Source organism: Sipha flava, unplaced genomic scaffold, assembly GCF_003268045.1.
Source record: "Sipha flava isolate LNK unplaced genomic scaffold, YSA_version1 77_pilon_pilon, whole genome shotgun sequence".
Lineage (NCBI taxonomy): Eukaryota > Metazoa > Arthropoda > Insecta > Hemiptera > Aphididae > Sipha > Sipha flava.
In genome coordinates, this window is record NW_020273617.1 from 529,773 (window position 1) to 545,341 (window position 15,569).

At 32.0% G+C, this 15,569-nt stretch overlaps 1 protein-coding gene across 1 annotated transcript; it reads left to right on the plus strand.

The window, feature by feature from the left end:
• Nucleotides 1-770: 770 nt before the first annotated feature.
• LOC112692866 lies at nucleotides 771-5,111 on the plus strand. The gene is made up of 2 exons (XM_025567680.1): nucleotides 771-1,305; nucleotides 5,023-5,111. The coding sequence occupies exons 1-2, from the start codon at nucleotides 771-773 to the stop codon at nucleotides 5,109-5,111; spliced, it is 624 nt and encodes a 207-aa protein (XP_025423465.1).
• Nucleotides 5,112-15,569: the final 10,458 nt, after the last annotated feature.

Genomic DNA, 15,569 nt, shown 5'->3' on the forward strand with positions numbered 1-15,569 from the left:
CGTCGTGTATTAGGAAAGCGTAATACTTTTAAACAGTCGTTCGCCAGAAAGCTGTACTATAACTACTAACTGTATTGACTATGGATATCGAAATTTGTGATGTTTTTGAAACGCGTCGAGGAAAAAAATGTTTAAACATAGAAAGTTATAAATTTTGAGAATTCCGAACTTTAAAATCTGGCGATAAACATTTTAGGTGTACAAATAAAAAATGTTCCGTAAGTCATATAAAATCATATAAAATTTTAAAAATGACAAACACGCATACCCATGACGAGTACGACGACCGAACAATTCATCGAGAAGTAGTAAGAAGCAAATTGAAACGTACAGCTGAAGAGGATTTACATATTATACCAAATAAACTAATACGCCGGGAATTGAAAAACAATGATAACTCCGAACATCTTCAATATAGCGATATGAAATTAATTCGAAGATCCATGAATGAAAAACGAAAAAAATCCTTTCCAAACATACCGAGATCTTTAGAAGATGATAAAAAACAATTAGTTGATGATCAGCATAATCTTACTTACAAAGGTAATAAATTTTCTTTCGTTAGTGATGATGAAAATATATTTATATTTACATGTAAACAAAATTTAGAGTTGCTACAAAGTGCAGAACACGTTTTTGGGGATGGGACATTTTCATTCGCTCCGAAATATTTTGTTCAACTTTATACTGTTTACGTATTTAAAAACAATTTTTATGTTCCTGTGGCGTTTTGTTTTTTAAGTAACAAACATACTGATACTTACATCAATATGTGGAGAACATTACAAAATATATGTATTCAAATTACTGGTAATATAATAAATTTAAGCAATTTTCATGTCAACTTTGAAAAATCTGTGCATAATGCAGTATTGCAAATTTTCCCTTACTGCAAAATTACGTGTTGTAACTTTCATTTAGGGCAAAATTGGCTTAGACATATTCAACAACATAAATTATTATCGAGCGAGTACTTAAACAACGACTCAGAAGTTGGCAAATGGATGAAATGTTTTTTTGGATTAAGTTATTTACCTCCTGACGAAGTTTCTGATGGATTTTGTGATCTTATGTCGATAGCACCAAGTACTACGTCTAGTAATATTTCTATATTTTTCGATTATATTTTAGAAAATTACATTGCATCGGACAGCAATTTTCCTCCAACATTATGGGCTTGTAAACCTACTAATAATCCTAAGACTACTAATGGTGCAGAGAGTTATCACAAACAATATAACAGTCAGTTTTACACTACTCATCCGCACATACATCAAGTAATCGACGTCATTATTGAAATTCAAAGTGACACTGATTTAAAAATTAATTCGATAAACAATAAAATCATAAATTTCAAAAGAAAAGAGATAATCAATAAGGAGATACAATCGGAAAACATTTGGAATGAATATAAAAATAATATTATTAATCGTTTAACTTATATAAAGAAAATCGGACTTAAATGCCACCATTCTAAATTAGTATAATTTTATAACTAATAGACTACTATTATTACTTATTAAACCTACAATGCATGTTTTTTAAAATATTTTAATTTTTGTAATATTAAATTAATAATTGACAATATTGTTTACGCGTATAATCATTGACGTTATTATTACTTTTATCTGTATTATATTGTTGTATATATATCTTATTCTCGCCGATATCTGGTCGCTCGATGTTAAATTATACAATAAATACTTAGAAATGCAAAGTTAAATCTTAATTTATATATTTTTTTTTTTTTATATATATATATATATATATATATAATATGCATATATATTATTATTTTATACAGTCTATTAATTAATTAAAATTAAGCAAAAGAAAGGAAATATGCTCAAACGAGTTGTACCTTTATTATTTAAATCTAAAGTATGTGTGCGCAAACGATTAGTGATTTTGTGCGCAATCGTGTCGTAAAAAAGATAAATGTGCGCAAACGAGTCGCACCCATTAATACAGTGACGTTATCAAGGAAGGTGTCTGAGGGAGCTATAACACACCCCTCATGGGTCGTGTGCTTGTACTATACTAGTATACAGTATTTAAGTATTTTACAACTTTGGTATAAACTAAATATTTATGAATAACGGGTTTTGTCTTCGGTACATAGGCATATATTACTTCTGCCGTGATTATCATTATTTTGTTGGTGGCTATCATGAAGGTTATCGGTGACTCTCGCATAAAGCTATTATTTTATGATTATAACCACTATAGTACTCGTATTTTTTATTATATTGCAGCGATACTACCGCAGCTGACCACTGTTAATTTATTATTTTTATAAATTATATTTTAAAAAATATTATTGAAAATATTTCAAAACGTTTGAAATACATTTATGAACATGTTGGTAGGAAGGGGAAAGGATGAACTCTGAAATATTTTCTTATCCAACTTACTCAAAAAAGTATTTGCCCACCCCCATTTAAAAATCCTAGCTATGCCACTGCATTAATGGATTTATTGGCTTGAACGAATTTAATGGATCGTTCATAGATTTTTCCCATCATATAAATATCTTATTGATAAACCGAATTCGACGTGTGACGTTTTGGTAATTTTATCGAACATGATAGCAAACACTTCAGCTTTTCTTATATGATCAATAATTTGGCCATATAAAAATAGATATACATATATGTACATTATTCTGCTTTCAATTATTTCCGTACATCGTAGACCGAATCATCGCATCAACACAGTGACGTTATAGGGAGATAGGGGCTTAGTGGGCTAAATTCCCCCCCCCCGACATTTTTAAAAAAAACCTTTGTTATATTTTAATGGTGCTTTATGCTTATTTAGAAATCATTTTATAAAAAAAATAGAAATATGATTTTAACCTGGTTGCATTTATTTTATACAATTGTACTTCAATAGTTCATTAAAATGTTTTAAGATTCTCAATTTATAGTTCAATGTTTATTATTAAGAGTTAATTATATAATAAATAAATTATAATTGTATAATACGAGTACATTTTATTCATAGCATATTTTATTATAGAAATAGTCCAATAGACATATATATTAAATAGTCATGTAACGTATACAGAAAATAAATAGTCAAAAGTCATAACTAAATACATAGGTATGATCATATTAATACAAATTTGCATTTTATGCTGCATATGTACAATTATTCCATTATTTGGTAACAGGTAGAAAATATATATTTTATCAATATATTGTTTATTCAATTAATTGAGAGCATAGCACGATTTCGTTTCTAACCAATGTAATTTAAATTTGTAATCATAATTTACAGTATACCAATATTGATAAGTGTGAATATAAAAATATAAACATAATTCAATTAATAAATTATAATAAAAATTAATCATATTAATAATCGAGCTTTATTTCAGGAGGGCGTAGCTCAATTGTAACTATTATAAAAGTAAGGGGTGCAACCGTACACCTTGACGCTCCTGTATATTAATATAATAGATCCAATATATTTCAGTCTGGGGTCTTGGTCTCTATGTTTTCTCTGTGGATCCACCACTGAGTCGACGAATTATTGAATTTTAAATTTTTATACTATATAATTGAAAACTTCATACACGATTTTTTCATAAAATTTTGTACGTAGTCGAAACGTAGTCTTGAAAAATAGCAAATTTTCTGATTTTTCCAAATTTTAGATGACTTTTGTTTTTTATGAAAGTTAATTTTGACATTAAAATATAATTACCTTGTTTAGAAATTTGATTTTTCTACCATATGAATTATCTTCAAAAATGTAAACTGATTCGCCTTGCCTATTTTAATCAAAATCGTCTTTTCGAGAGCAATGGTAGTACAATAATTTCAAGTTTTAAATACTAACATAATATAGGAATACCATACCCTATATTATCACCGACCTAGGAGTCTCGACCTTAATACATTTAATTTTATTTACTCACCGTGAAAATAACAATATCAAGTTTTCGTGTGCCTGCTAGCGTGCACTGCATATAATATGTTGATAGTTACACATCAAAACGTGCGCGTAACTTTTTACACCTTTCACCTTCTGTAGTCGTTCAAAAGTTACGTTATTTGCACTTGCTATAAACGTTCATATGTTTTTATATTTCACGGTAAAAAGTTCTCTCTTAAACTACTAAGAACTCGTGCAAAATAACCTCCGTATAAAATACCATCTGTGTTCAATCTATTAATTAAGCTGTATAAAACTTTTCGAATTTTCCTTATGCCTTCCAAAAAGGTACACAATCAAAATAAATTAAAAAAAAAAAAAAGGAATAGCACATATACACACACATCATAGTAGTAATTTTCTTCCGCGTGGTTTAATTTCTACGTATTATTTCATTGGATGTACGTTTTAGGATTCTGATGAACCTCGTCAAGTACAATGTTCGCCGACTTAACCTTGTATGATTGAAAAATAGCTTGAGTATTTTTAACGTCTGAGAAATCCATTAAATGTAAAATTAATAACACTATTAAATAATATAATTGCATTGTTCCCGAGTAGAGAACTATACTCAAACATTATGACCGGGTAAACATCAAGTACACGTTTTATGTCAAGACAATGCTCAATTAATTTTAATTGTAAGGAAGTTATGGTACCTTCTGCTTGATATATTTATGTATTTCATTAGCTCCAAAGAATCCAAGCTCTTGGATTAGATTACATAATGTACGATTTTGATCGAAAAATAAAATAGGTATGTAAACACAATTTTTCAGTGCTGTGAATTGTTATTCTCAAATGTATACAAAATAATAAAAACCCTTAGTAATTTATCCGGTGATGAATGTTGAACATTTTCGCCACGCCAACACTTTTAATTTAAAAAATAAATTTATCATCTCAAAAAGAAAACCATCGGCTTAATTGAGACATATATACTTTGAACTTTTTACCACATTATTGTTATTATTTTTATTATTATTTTTTTTTTAACAAGAACATATTATTCTGAATTTATTGTCGTCGATCTTATTTAACTAATTTATATTCGGTAAATTATGTTCAAAATTATTGCAGTATTAGAATGGAAATTAATAGCAATAACGAGCCCATCAGTTATGTTTAAACATTTCTTAAATGAAATATCTTTGTACATAAAATTGTAAACCATAGATAAAATAAACAGTTTGTAAATCACATGAATATATATGTATAATTAAACTGTATTTCTTCGAATAAAATGCAAGGCTGGGCAAGTTAATGATATTTTTTAACTCAGTTAAGTTTATTGAGTTCATGTTCAATTAAGTTAAAAAATATCATTAACTTAATTTAACTTCAATTAATAAGTTAATTACGAAAAAAAAAATATTTAAATTAAGTGCTGATATAAGTGATATATATTTATACATTAACAATTTACAACAGATCTGATTTAACATTAACGATGATGAAAACGAAAAAAAGCGAAAAAAAGCAAAATTGCATTTATACTTTGAAATATGCAAAAATATGCAACATACAATTTCATATGTAGCTTTTTGGTTATCTGAAACAAATGTATAGCTTACATAGGTACCTCTAGGACCTCTCAAAAAAAATATGCAAATGATAGAAGTTATGAGCTTTGCTCATCACTATAACCTATATAAAAAAAAAAAAAAAAAAAAATCGATCCTCATCATTAAGTTATAATAACTTATAATTGTATCGATGAAAACAATTCGTGCGAAATACGAGTACATGTAACCGGGTTTTGCATAGTAACCGTCCATAGTCGATAAATTCACTTATCCAGACTTTTTTACGTATCGTGTAAACCAAGAATAATTTATCGATTATATATGTACAAGTATTTTAGCGCTGGGCCATATGTGATCAAAGGTATTGGAAATAGTTATTGGATAATATTATAATATATTCTTATAGGTATATACAATTTGTACATACATTATCGTATACTTAGAGTTGTTAAATAATTACTATTTATTTTTTAATTTTGTACGTAATGATCTAGCTTTAGAATCCATTAAAATGTACAACTGAAACCGTAATCTGATTAAAAATAGATATTGTACCTAAGGTTTTAGTAAGTTGCTCTCGGTAAAGCTTAACAAACGGTCAGGGATTTTCTCTTTCATATTCGTCAAACGCCTAAAGCACACACATGATACTTGTGTGCGTGTACCAACGTATGATATGAACGGCAAATGGAGTAGCGGGAAAGGACGCGGTACTTGAACCGAAAACAAATGAATCAAATGAACGAAACAGGACGACGCCTACAACCGTATTCGTAAGAAAACAACGATGATCGACGTGAACAACAAATCCGGGAATCGAACGGCCGACGTTAATAGCGTGTGTCGTCACATACGTGTGCGAAGAGAATAAAAACAACAAAAAAATTAAACTTTCGTGTCCTAAATATTCGTCTACGTTGATATACAAGCAAAAAACCAATCGGTCTGCCTCAACGGCTCGAGTCGGCCGTAATTATGTCGTCTACCGTTCTAATTTAAATAAAATAATAATAATGTTCGGCGCGTATTACACCATTATACGTTTACAGTACACGATAGCGCCCATTTATGCGACTGAACTTGTAAGTCCCGAGGCGTTTATACGCGTTAACGGGAGCTCCGTCGTTCCATGACCGTATTTTAGGGGAAGGCGAAGGGAAAATCGCCCCGTATTTGAGGGATCGATTATATGTGAGGTACACGTTTCATTTTTTTTTTAATGTGGATTATTTTATAACGAAATCAAACTACGTGGGGGTGTGAATACTGAATTGAGCTTTTTATCGGGTCCACACTTAGAGGAAAATCAAACAAAACACAAGCGTAACTTTCAAAACACAGGCAGGTGTTGAAAAAGAACTATATAAAAGTCGATTCTAAGTGGATCCGGCGTTAGATTCAAAAAAAAAAAAAAAAACCACAGATATTAAGGATTCATCTGATTTAATTATTACCAAACATTTTACTTGTAAATTTTGATCCTGAATTAAAGAAAAAATTTGAGTCACCTCTCTCCCCCTAGAAGTATTCCACTGTGGCGTACTGTGAATTACGCGCAAAATGGTACCACGTCGGCTTTTTCGGGCTCTGACGACGAACATCAATAACATAACCTTTCGGACGTCGTTCGATTGATCGACATTATTCTCGCCTAACGTCGCGGTGTCCATACGCGGTTGCATTTGCGCACGTTCAGTATAAAACTTGATAGCACTAAAACTATCCACTCCGAGGTGATCTTTGGGGAGCAACACCCTACCCCCACAAACACCGTTTAATTATAAATGAAGCAATTTTCTATATTATAAATAAATATTATAAATAAACATCACTGTTTCTTATCAACAAGGCTAAGATTTGTATGCAACAGCATGTTTTTTTTGCGACTTCTGATTATTGATTTTGTCAGTAATGCTCATGGATCACCTCACGATAAGATGAATCGTGGTGTTTTCATTTTGCATGTTTTTGCATATTTCGTGTAAAATGCATATTATTGCATATATTGAATAAAATTAATATTATTGCATATTTCGTAATTAGTATTTATAATTTAATATAAATATTTCGTATTTAATTCTAGACCTACTGATTAAAGTATAAAACTTCGTTTTTTTGTCAAACTTAAATTTTATTTTATTTCTCATTTATATTATATTATGATAAATAGCCAACCACTGATGTATTTTAACAAATTAATATTTTTTTTTGTAACAATATTTTTGTGTTTATCTTATAAAAATTGAAATACATATTTTGCATATTTTGGTAAATAAAATGCATATTTTACAATTTTTCATTGCATATCCTATCCCTGCTTATCAATTAGTGATCAAACCTGTAGACAGTAAGCAAAACCAAAATCTTAAATGGTGTTTCAGCAAAAACTTGACCATCTTCACAGTATCACATGCGTAGGTAACATAATCACAAATACCCAATGCTCTTAATGCATTCATTAAACCATTACCAATGCAAAATGGGGTTTACTCATTCTTATAAATGCAAAATAATCCTCTTCAAACAATATTCTAACCTCGAAATAAACTGGGGGTACTATTTTAGAAATTGGGAGTGTTAAGCGCCCCCCTAGCACCCCCGTATGTGCACTAATGTGCCGTTGTCGTTCCCCATTGGGTAAGCAATCGTTTTTTCTCCTTTTTTTCACGCAAAATCGCTAATTACCGTATACATAAATATATATACAGAGGTTCCACTGTATATATAAACATGCGTATGTAGCAGAAGTGTAGACGTGTATCGCGCATTCTTTAAAGACATCATAAGTACAGATGGTCGTGCGGGAAGGGAAATCCAATTAAACTTACTCGTGTTACGCAACACGCGGTGCCACATAATCAAATTGTTAATGGTGAGGGGGAGAGGTTTAACACTTTTCCAAAAAAATAAACGATTTTACAATATTATACAAAATATATATGAGGTATGAATCAATGATCATACTATTTTATTACTGCTGCAAATGCAAACGCAGAGTTATTTACTATTGCATGATCGAAATCAATGTTCTCTTTCTCTTAACCATCGTAGCAAGTCATTTGTGAACGTTGAGACTTTTTTTTTCTTCTGGGGAGGGAGGTCAAAACCCGAGCACCACCATCCCCCGAAAACACGCCATTGGCACCACATATGCAGACAAAGTTATAATCGTGTATCAATACGTAACATTTAATACGCAGTCGATCCGGGACACGCGTAACATTGAGGCTTAACAAAATGATAATATTAACTGTCTATTATTTTGTCTAGATGAAAATATAATGTGTTTATCTAAGATGAACACCAATTTTTGGTCGTCTACAGTTTATTTATTAAGAATTTTTTTTTCAAGTATAATATCTTTCTTTCTTTTTCTTTCTTCGGTAAAACTCGGCCACCAGGACCATCCTGTCATTACATTCTTGCCTCTAATTTTCTCTATCCGATGTCTGTATCCTCCAGTCAACGAATCGTCATAACACTGTATATAATATCTCATTAATATAATAAGTGCTTCGGGGACTCGGAAATATTTCCGTGCGTTACCAGGGTAGCTGCGACAATACTATTCAATAATTAAATGTGTAGACACAATTTAATACGATTGAAAAATATCCATACGTTTACATTAATTTCAACGAACAAACCTTAATGAGTAACGACCAAACGTAGCAGTTATTTGAAGCAGATTTACATGTATATTAAATATCTGTGGGTTTCACCAAGAATAGTAATAATATATCATAACGGCAATTATCTACTTTTTGGGTAATGGATAACTGTTAACTATCACCGTCATCATCATCTACTGTTTGTTTCGTGGTAAAAACTATTAAAATCTTCTTGAGAATAAATCCTTTGATCCACGTGGGGCAGTTTTCTTTTTTTTCTTTGATTTTATGTTAGTAAATTGTAAAATATCGTGACGCGCTAAACAGTCAAACGAGCAAGCCTATTGCCTATTATTCATTCACCATCAATAACCGTTCGCTAGTATATTTTCCGACTCGACCGGTCTTACCACAAAAAACGTGAACGATTAGACGAGATTTCGAAATAAATGTATACTATCAAATTTTACATAATTTTTTTTTTTGTTCTAAACAAATATAACGCTTTATGATCGGGACAAATTTCATACGCTGCTCACAAATTGCAGAATGTTTTATTCATGATTGACCCTATAATTATTAACAGTTTTTGTTCGACATTTCGATATAAAATCATTGTTTTTTTTTTTTCAAACATCTATCCATTTTTTTATCCAAACGAATTCATAATAATTATTTTAGTCGATCTCATTTTTATCTTTATCCGAACAGATTTTTGACGTACCGTATTTATGTTTATCTGGACGTCAAAAGCGTTTATCCGGGCTCAACACACCGGGCACTCGGTTTGAGTCACATCGGTTCTGTATTTCGTATCGCGGGTTAGCTAATCGCGCTAGTCACGGTTTATCATTGCGGCACGCGCGTACGAAGTGGAAACATTTGTCCGCTTGTCGGGACCGCTTTCCGGGAGATTTTCGCGGATCTCTTGGGTTTAAAAACGAACACGCCCGTACATATTTAGCCCCGCACGGACGTGGCGCGCTAATGTCTACAAAGTTAAAATTATAACAATGCGGGAAAGAGTAGACATTTTTTTTTTTAACCTAACCACCTCCCGAGGACAATGCATTAGTCACGCGGAGAAGGATTTATAATCGCTGTGCAGTTATTCATAAAGCTGGAACTTTTTGGCGTCGCTTGCCGTGCGTCGCTCAGCTAGACTTTCAGCTAGGACCGGAAGTCGTCCGGAAAATTCTGGTCGTTTCAAGCCAAGACCGTCACGTATGTGTGCACGTCGTATTACGTATCCTTCGCCAATTCGCTGTACATATATTTACGTATGAGAAACGGATACGCCGGAGCAGTTTTTCCGACACGTGTATTGTGAAAAAGAACATAAATCGAAAAAAACTTACGACGTCAAACGTAATAAATGCATTTCTTTCAAATGTTTCACGTGCTTACATAACTTTGAACAGAACAATTAAATGAAAATCGATTGCATATTTATTTTCGTCTTGTCTGATCTAGTTTTTTTACGCGCCAGATAATGTATATTCGAACGTCGACCGAGAAATCTTTTTCTTCTAGTACGGTTTCAAACATTTCGAATCGAACGGATCATAATACGTTTTTGTTCCGTAAACCGCTACTGAACGCTTCACAAACGTTCGAAAAACTTTGCGGTCCCGGAACTGAAAAAAATGAAAATAAAAATATTATTTCCACAATAATTTTGAAGTTGGCAGTGTGTTTGCGTTTAAATATGTATTTCGACAATTCGTGAATGGTGATCAACAGGATCGAGTTTAAAATTTTTCCACCCAGGAGTAACAACATTTTGCCGCCCTTCTTCCCTGAATTTTTAGTGTAAAACCAAAAATGAGCGTCTCCGACTATTCATTAAAAAGCCACTCGCAATTATTCTTCCTCATTTCAGTACACTATTATACAATATTTATTATTAATATTAAATCCAAAATAATAACGGAGTTATAATTACATAAATAAAGTTATAGAAAATTGTCGTATTTCATTGGACCAATGATGGTTCCCTTAAATAATTTAGTACCTTTCGATCTGAATGTCCCATCCCCATACAAATCAAGATCAAACCATTACCTATATCTCAATAAAATACCATGTGAAATAAAATGCTCTTAAATAGATATATATTTTGTACACTACTAATTAATATAAATCATTTTATAGTATAATATTAATTTTTTATATGATTTTATTTATTCAAAAATAATTTTTGATTGAGAATGCAAAATAATTGATTTTATTTTATTCAGAATCATCGTAAAAATATTTCCGCCCCCTTAAATATTTCAGAGGAGGACTATTGCCTTCCCGAACCACCCATTATATACGATCCTGGTGATCAAGATGTGGAAGATGTGCAAAGCCTCTATACGGTGTATGTATTTTGTCTGCTTATTCTCGAGTCAACTGTTTACTCGTATCGACAGTATTTAATGGGCATTTCCGTATAGACGTGCGCACGAGAGATACCGGGTATGCATGAGCACCTTCCCCCCACCCCCCGAAATGTTGCAAACGGAGCACGCATTTAGAAATTAACAATTCAAGTCTAAGTGTAAGGGTTCCGTATTTTGACTGTCGTTTCTCAAATCAAATTTAATTTATATTAAAATATTTTTTATAGAATAAATAAAATAAAATGTTCTAAATTCGCATGCATTCATCTATTATAATAATACAATAGATACAATTGTCTACAACAGTAAAAATCATAAATAATATAACTGAATCTATCTGAAAACGAGATTCAAAGAAAACATATTCAATGGTGCTAATGTACCGCAGTTATTAAATAAAAAAAATAAAGTTACGTTTTTTTTTTTGTAATTTATTCATTGTTATTCATTAAATATACCTACATATTTTGTTAAGATAAGGCCTAAAAGTATTCTAGGCATCCTCCAAAGTACAGGTCTGCTTGCTATGACTGTTGCACGATCTAAACGATGATGTAAATCGATCGATCAGGCTTTCGGTCACCGGTGGTATGCATGGAGACGAACAAAACAGCTCGTCGGGAGGAAACCTGTGGCGAATGCATTTTTAAAACTATCTTTATCGCATGAAAACAATTGAAACGTTAATGTTTTATCACCAGTGTCATTTCTACTGGTTTTTTTTACCATTAAAAAACAATTTCTATTCACGTTTCCGTCTCGCTGCGACCATATAATATGTTATAAATAATTTAAAACGTGCTCGTGTACACACCAGTCTTTGATGTTTGATCGTAAGCAATGGAGTATATTAAGCCATTAAATATTACACTGAGAGATCTAGATCGGAATACGCATGTCGCCGCTCAACACAACGTCTCGTCAACAAAGTAATAACAATAAAATAATACACTTAAGAGAAGCGCACGCATACACGCACATACGTACATAATATATACGTGTATACGATTGTGTAATAAATCCATCACGAGTTGCAAACGTTATTTTAATTTTCAAAGCTTCTTCCGCGCAATTTTAAAGTTTAAAAATCGAGTTAACGTGAACGACGGTCCATGCGATTATTGCGAACACGGTTACGATTTAACGCGTTTAAAAGCGTACAACAACGAGCGGAAGGAAATCTTCTGCTAAAGCGAATATAAAAGCTAGTTGGAGAAGAGAGGGGAGGGGGGTATAATAAAAAATAAAAGCTGGTTTAGAGTCTGGTCTAGCGTTTATACATTATTGGCTTGATAATTAATAGCCGTGTTCAAATCCGTAATTACGTGGCGTGTAATCATCGTCGTCATCGGGAGAAAACCACTTGTTCTGCAATTAAAAATATATTTAGGTTTTATTAACATAAACGCAATAGGTTTCGGAAGATATTCGCCGGGCGTTTCGTTATAATATTAGTACGCGCATTACACCGTAAAGGATATTCCGCCGCACGTGCGTCAATAATGAAACGCGTTAAATGACATAAACACTGCAGTGTACACGCCCGCTGTCGGACATTCCGCGGCCGGATCTTTGCTAATTGCTCGAACCTCGGCAGGATCGTAAACTAATGCAATTTATAGTCGCTTGATTTCCTCGTGGTTTGTAAAAAAACATCAATGATCACGTGTCCATAAAAATTACGCGTTTCCATGCATCGACCGTCAACGGTCCCTCTAGCTTTCGTAAGTTTTGCAATTCCCCCACCCGTTATTCGTTGTTGTTCGCGCGATCGCGCACCGGTGCAGATTTCGTTTCGGTCGTAAGAAAAATAACTGCCCATCCATAAAATATCACGGGAGAAATCTTTAGCGATCGCCAAAACGGAATACGCCTCGAAATGGACGACGTTTCCGACGAATACCGAAATCGTACATACGTTTGGTCGACATTGACGGTAAACGGTTATATTCCGATTACCGGACAAGGTGTAAAAGTAAGATTACCGACTCGATGTTTAAGGTGACTGCAAAGACAACGCGCTATAATTGAACGCGGTTTCCATGGCTAAGGTTATTCAAACACCGAATGTCGTTGTTTCCGTTGAACGAATCCAATCGAATGACTTCATATTAACAACACGCGCGACTTGTTTGTTGTTTGCACATTATTCATTCGTTTGTCCGTTAAAACGGAGACGCGACGATCAATTATTCTGTTCACGGAATCAAATAATTATTTCACGGACACCTATACATTACACATTTTATAACGCTTTAAAATGATAAACGGAGAGCGAGAGTGAGTGCGTGCGCGCGCATATGCTTATTGTTTAACATATCGTACGGTTTATTATCTTGATGACGTCAAGCGAGTTCGTTCGTGTACTGCGCGAATAGCGTACGGAATACGATTGTCAATCCTCGGAACTAAACAGTTAACAGATAGGAGAAGCTAAGAATGTCTTTTCGCGATATCCCGTAATTGATGGTATGATATTTACACGTGAATCGAGCTGTATGTCGTAAGACGAAAAATAATTTCGAAATTTCATTTCGGCCGAACCGGAACGACTGCAGCACAGTTTTATTTGATAAAATGTTCGTCTCGTTCGGTAGTGTTTCAATGTTTATCGAGAGTTTATTCAGAGGCGTATTTACGATTTTGACGCCCTAGGTACAAACGTTTTGGCACCCTTTAGGGTGTTTAGCCTCATAAAAGCTTTTAGTCATCTCTAATTATAAATTTACTTTTTGCCATTAAAAATGATTCCCCAATATACATATTTTTAGCTTTTACTTTTTTTTCTACATTATATGAAAATGGAATAAAATTAATTATATATATATATAGTAATGTAATATGTAAAGTTTATAGTAAGAAAATAAAAATAAACAAGATTATAAATTACTTATATATATTCTTACGACGTGCTTTTTGTAGAGAAAATTCTTCATTTACTTTTTATATTCGGTATCAGGAACTGGTAATTTCTGAATCAATACTCTGCACAGCCAACGAATTTAGTCTGACGTTATCAATAGTTGATCTTATATAGGATTTAATTATATTTAATGCACTAAGGGATCGTTCCGCTGAACAATTTGATACCGGACTACAAAAATACCGTACATACATAATGCTACTTCAGTATATGGATACGAACTAGAAATATTAGAATCTTAAAATATTTTATACAAGTCTAAAACAGTTATCGTCAAATTATTATCTTCAATCCACATAAATGACTACGAAAATGAATACATTCATTAGAAAATGATGAATCGAGGTCCTCTTGATATTCTACTTGCAATTGCATGGCTTGTTCTTTTACTTTGGTTATTGACAATTTAGTAAGATTGAATAAAAAACCAAATACTATATTAATTATAACATAAGATCTCTTTCTTTCGTTTAGTTCTGTAAGTAATGAATCTAATATAACTGTAAAAGTATTTATTCTAAATGAATCGCTTTGTTGAAATGTTGAATTATTTTGATTTGATTCTCCATTAGGCATTTTCCTTTTTCTTTTTCGTTCAATTTTGTACTTATCTACATCAGATTTTTCTTAACCCAAATTTTTATAATATGCAAAACTTCTTCGTAAGTCTTATATAAATGAACTGTACAAAGTAACAACTGTTGTTAAATCAACGTGAACACTCTGCAGATTCTTACTAATACAGTTAAACTTTTCCAATACATCGTTCCAAAATGTTTTTAGTATACCATATTATAAACATTTCTAAGCTTTTCTGATTTATCAACAAACTTCTGCTTCACTTTGGTTGTTGATTTTTCTGGTGAATTATTTATAATAATATTTAAATCTATTATCATTTCATTCCAATTTTGAGACAGACTTAGACAAGTATCATGGCATGTAGACTACCAAGTTTCTTATCACTCTCTTAACGTTTAAATTAAGGGATTTTAAAAGGCGTTCATTTAATACATTCCAATGATTAGTTGAAATGTGAAGGTATTTAAAAAAAAAAATATATATATATAAATTACTCGATGAACATATTATAATACATTATACTCACCAACATCCGATTGGTATTTAACGATAACGTGGTTTACAAATAATTGTGATGTCGCATTCACTAATAAATAAT

Excerpts from the sequence above, each read along its gene's own strand:
- LOC112692866 (XM_025567680.1), top strand. The coding sequence starts at position 771 with ATGTGGAGAACATTACAAAATATATGTATTCAAATTACTGGTAATATA. Across the intron at positions 1,306-5,022 it reads CGTCATTATTGAAATTCAAA|TATTAGAATGGAAATTAATA; the intron begins GTGACACTGATT and ends AAATTATTGCAG.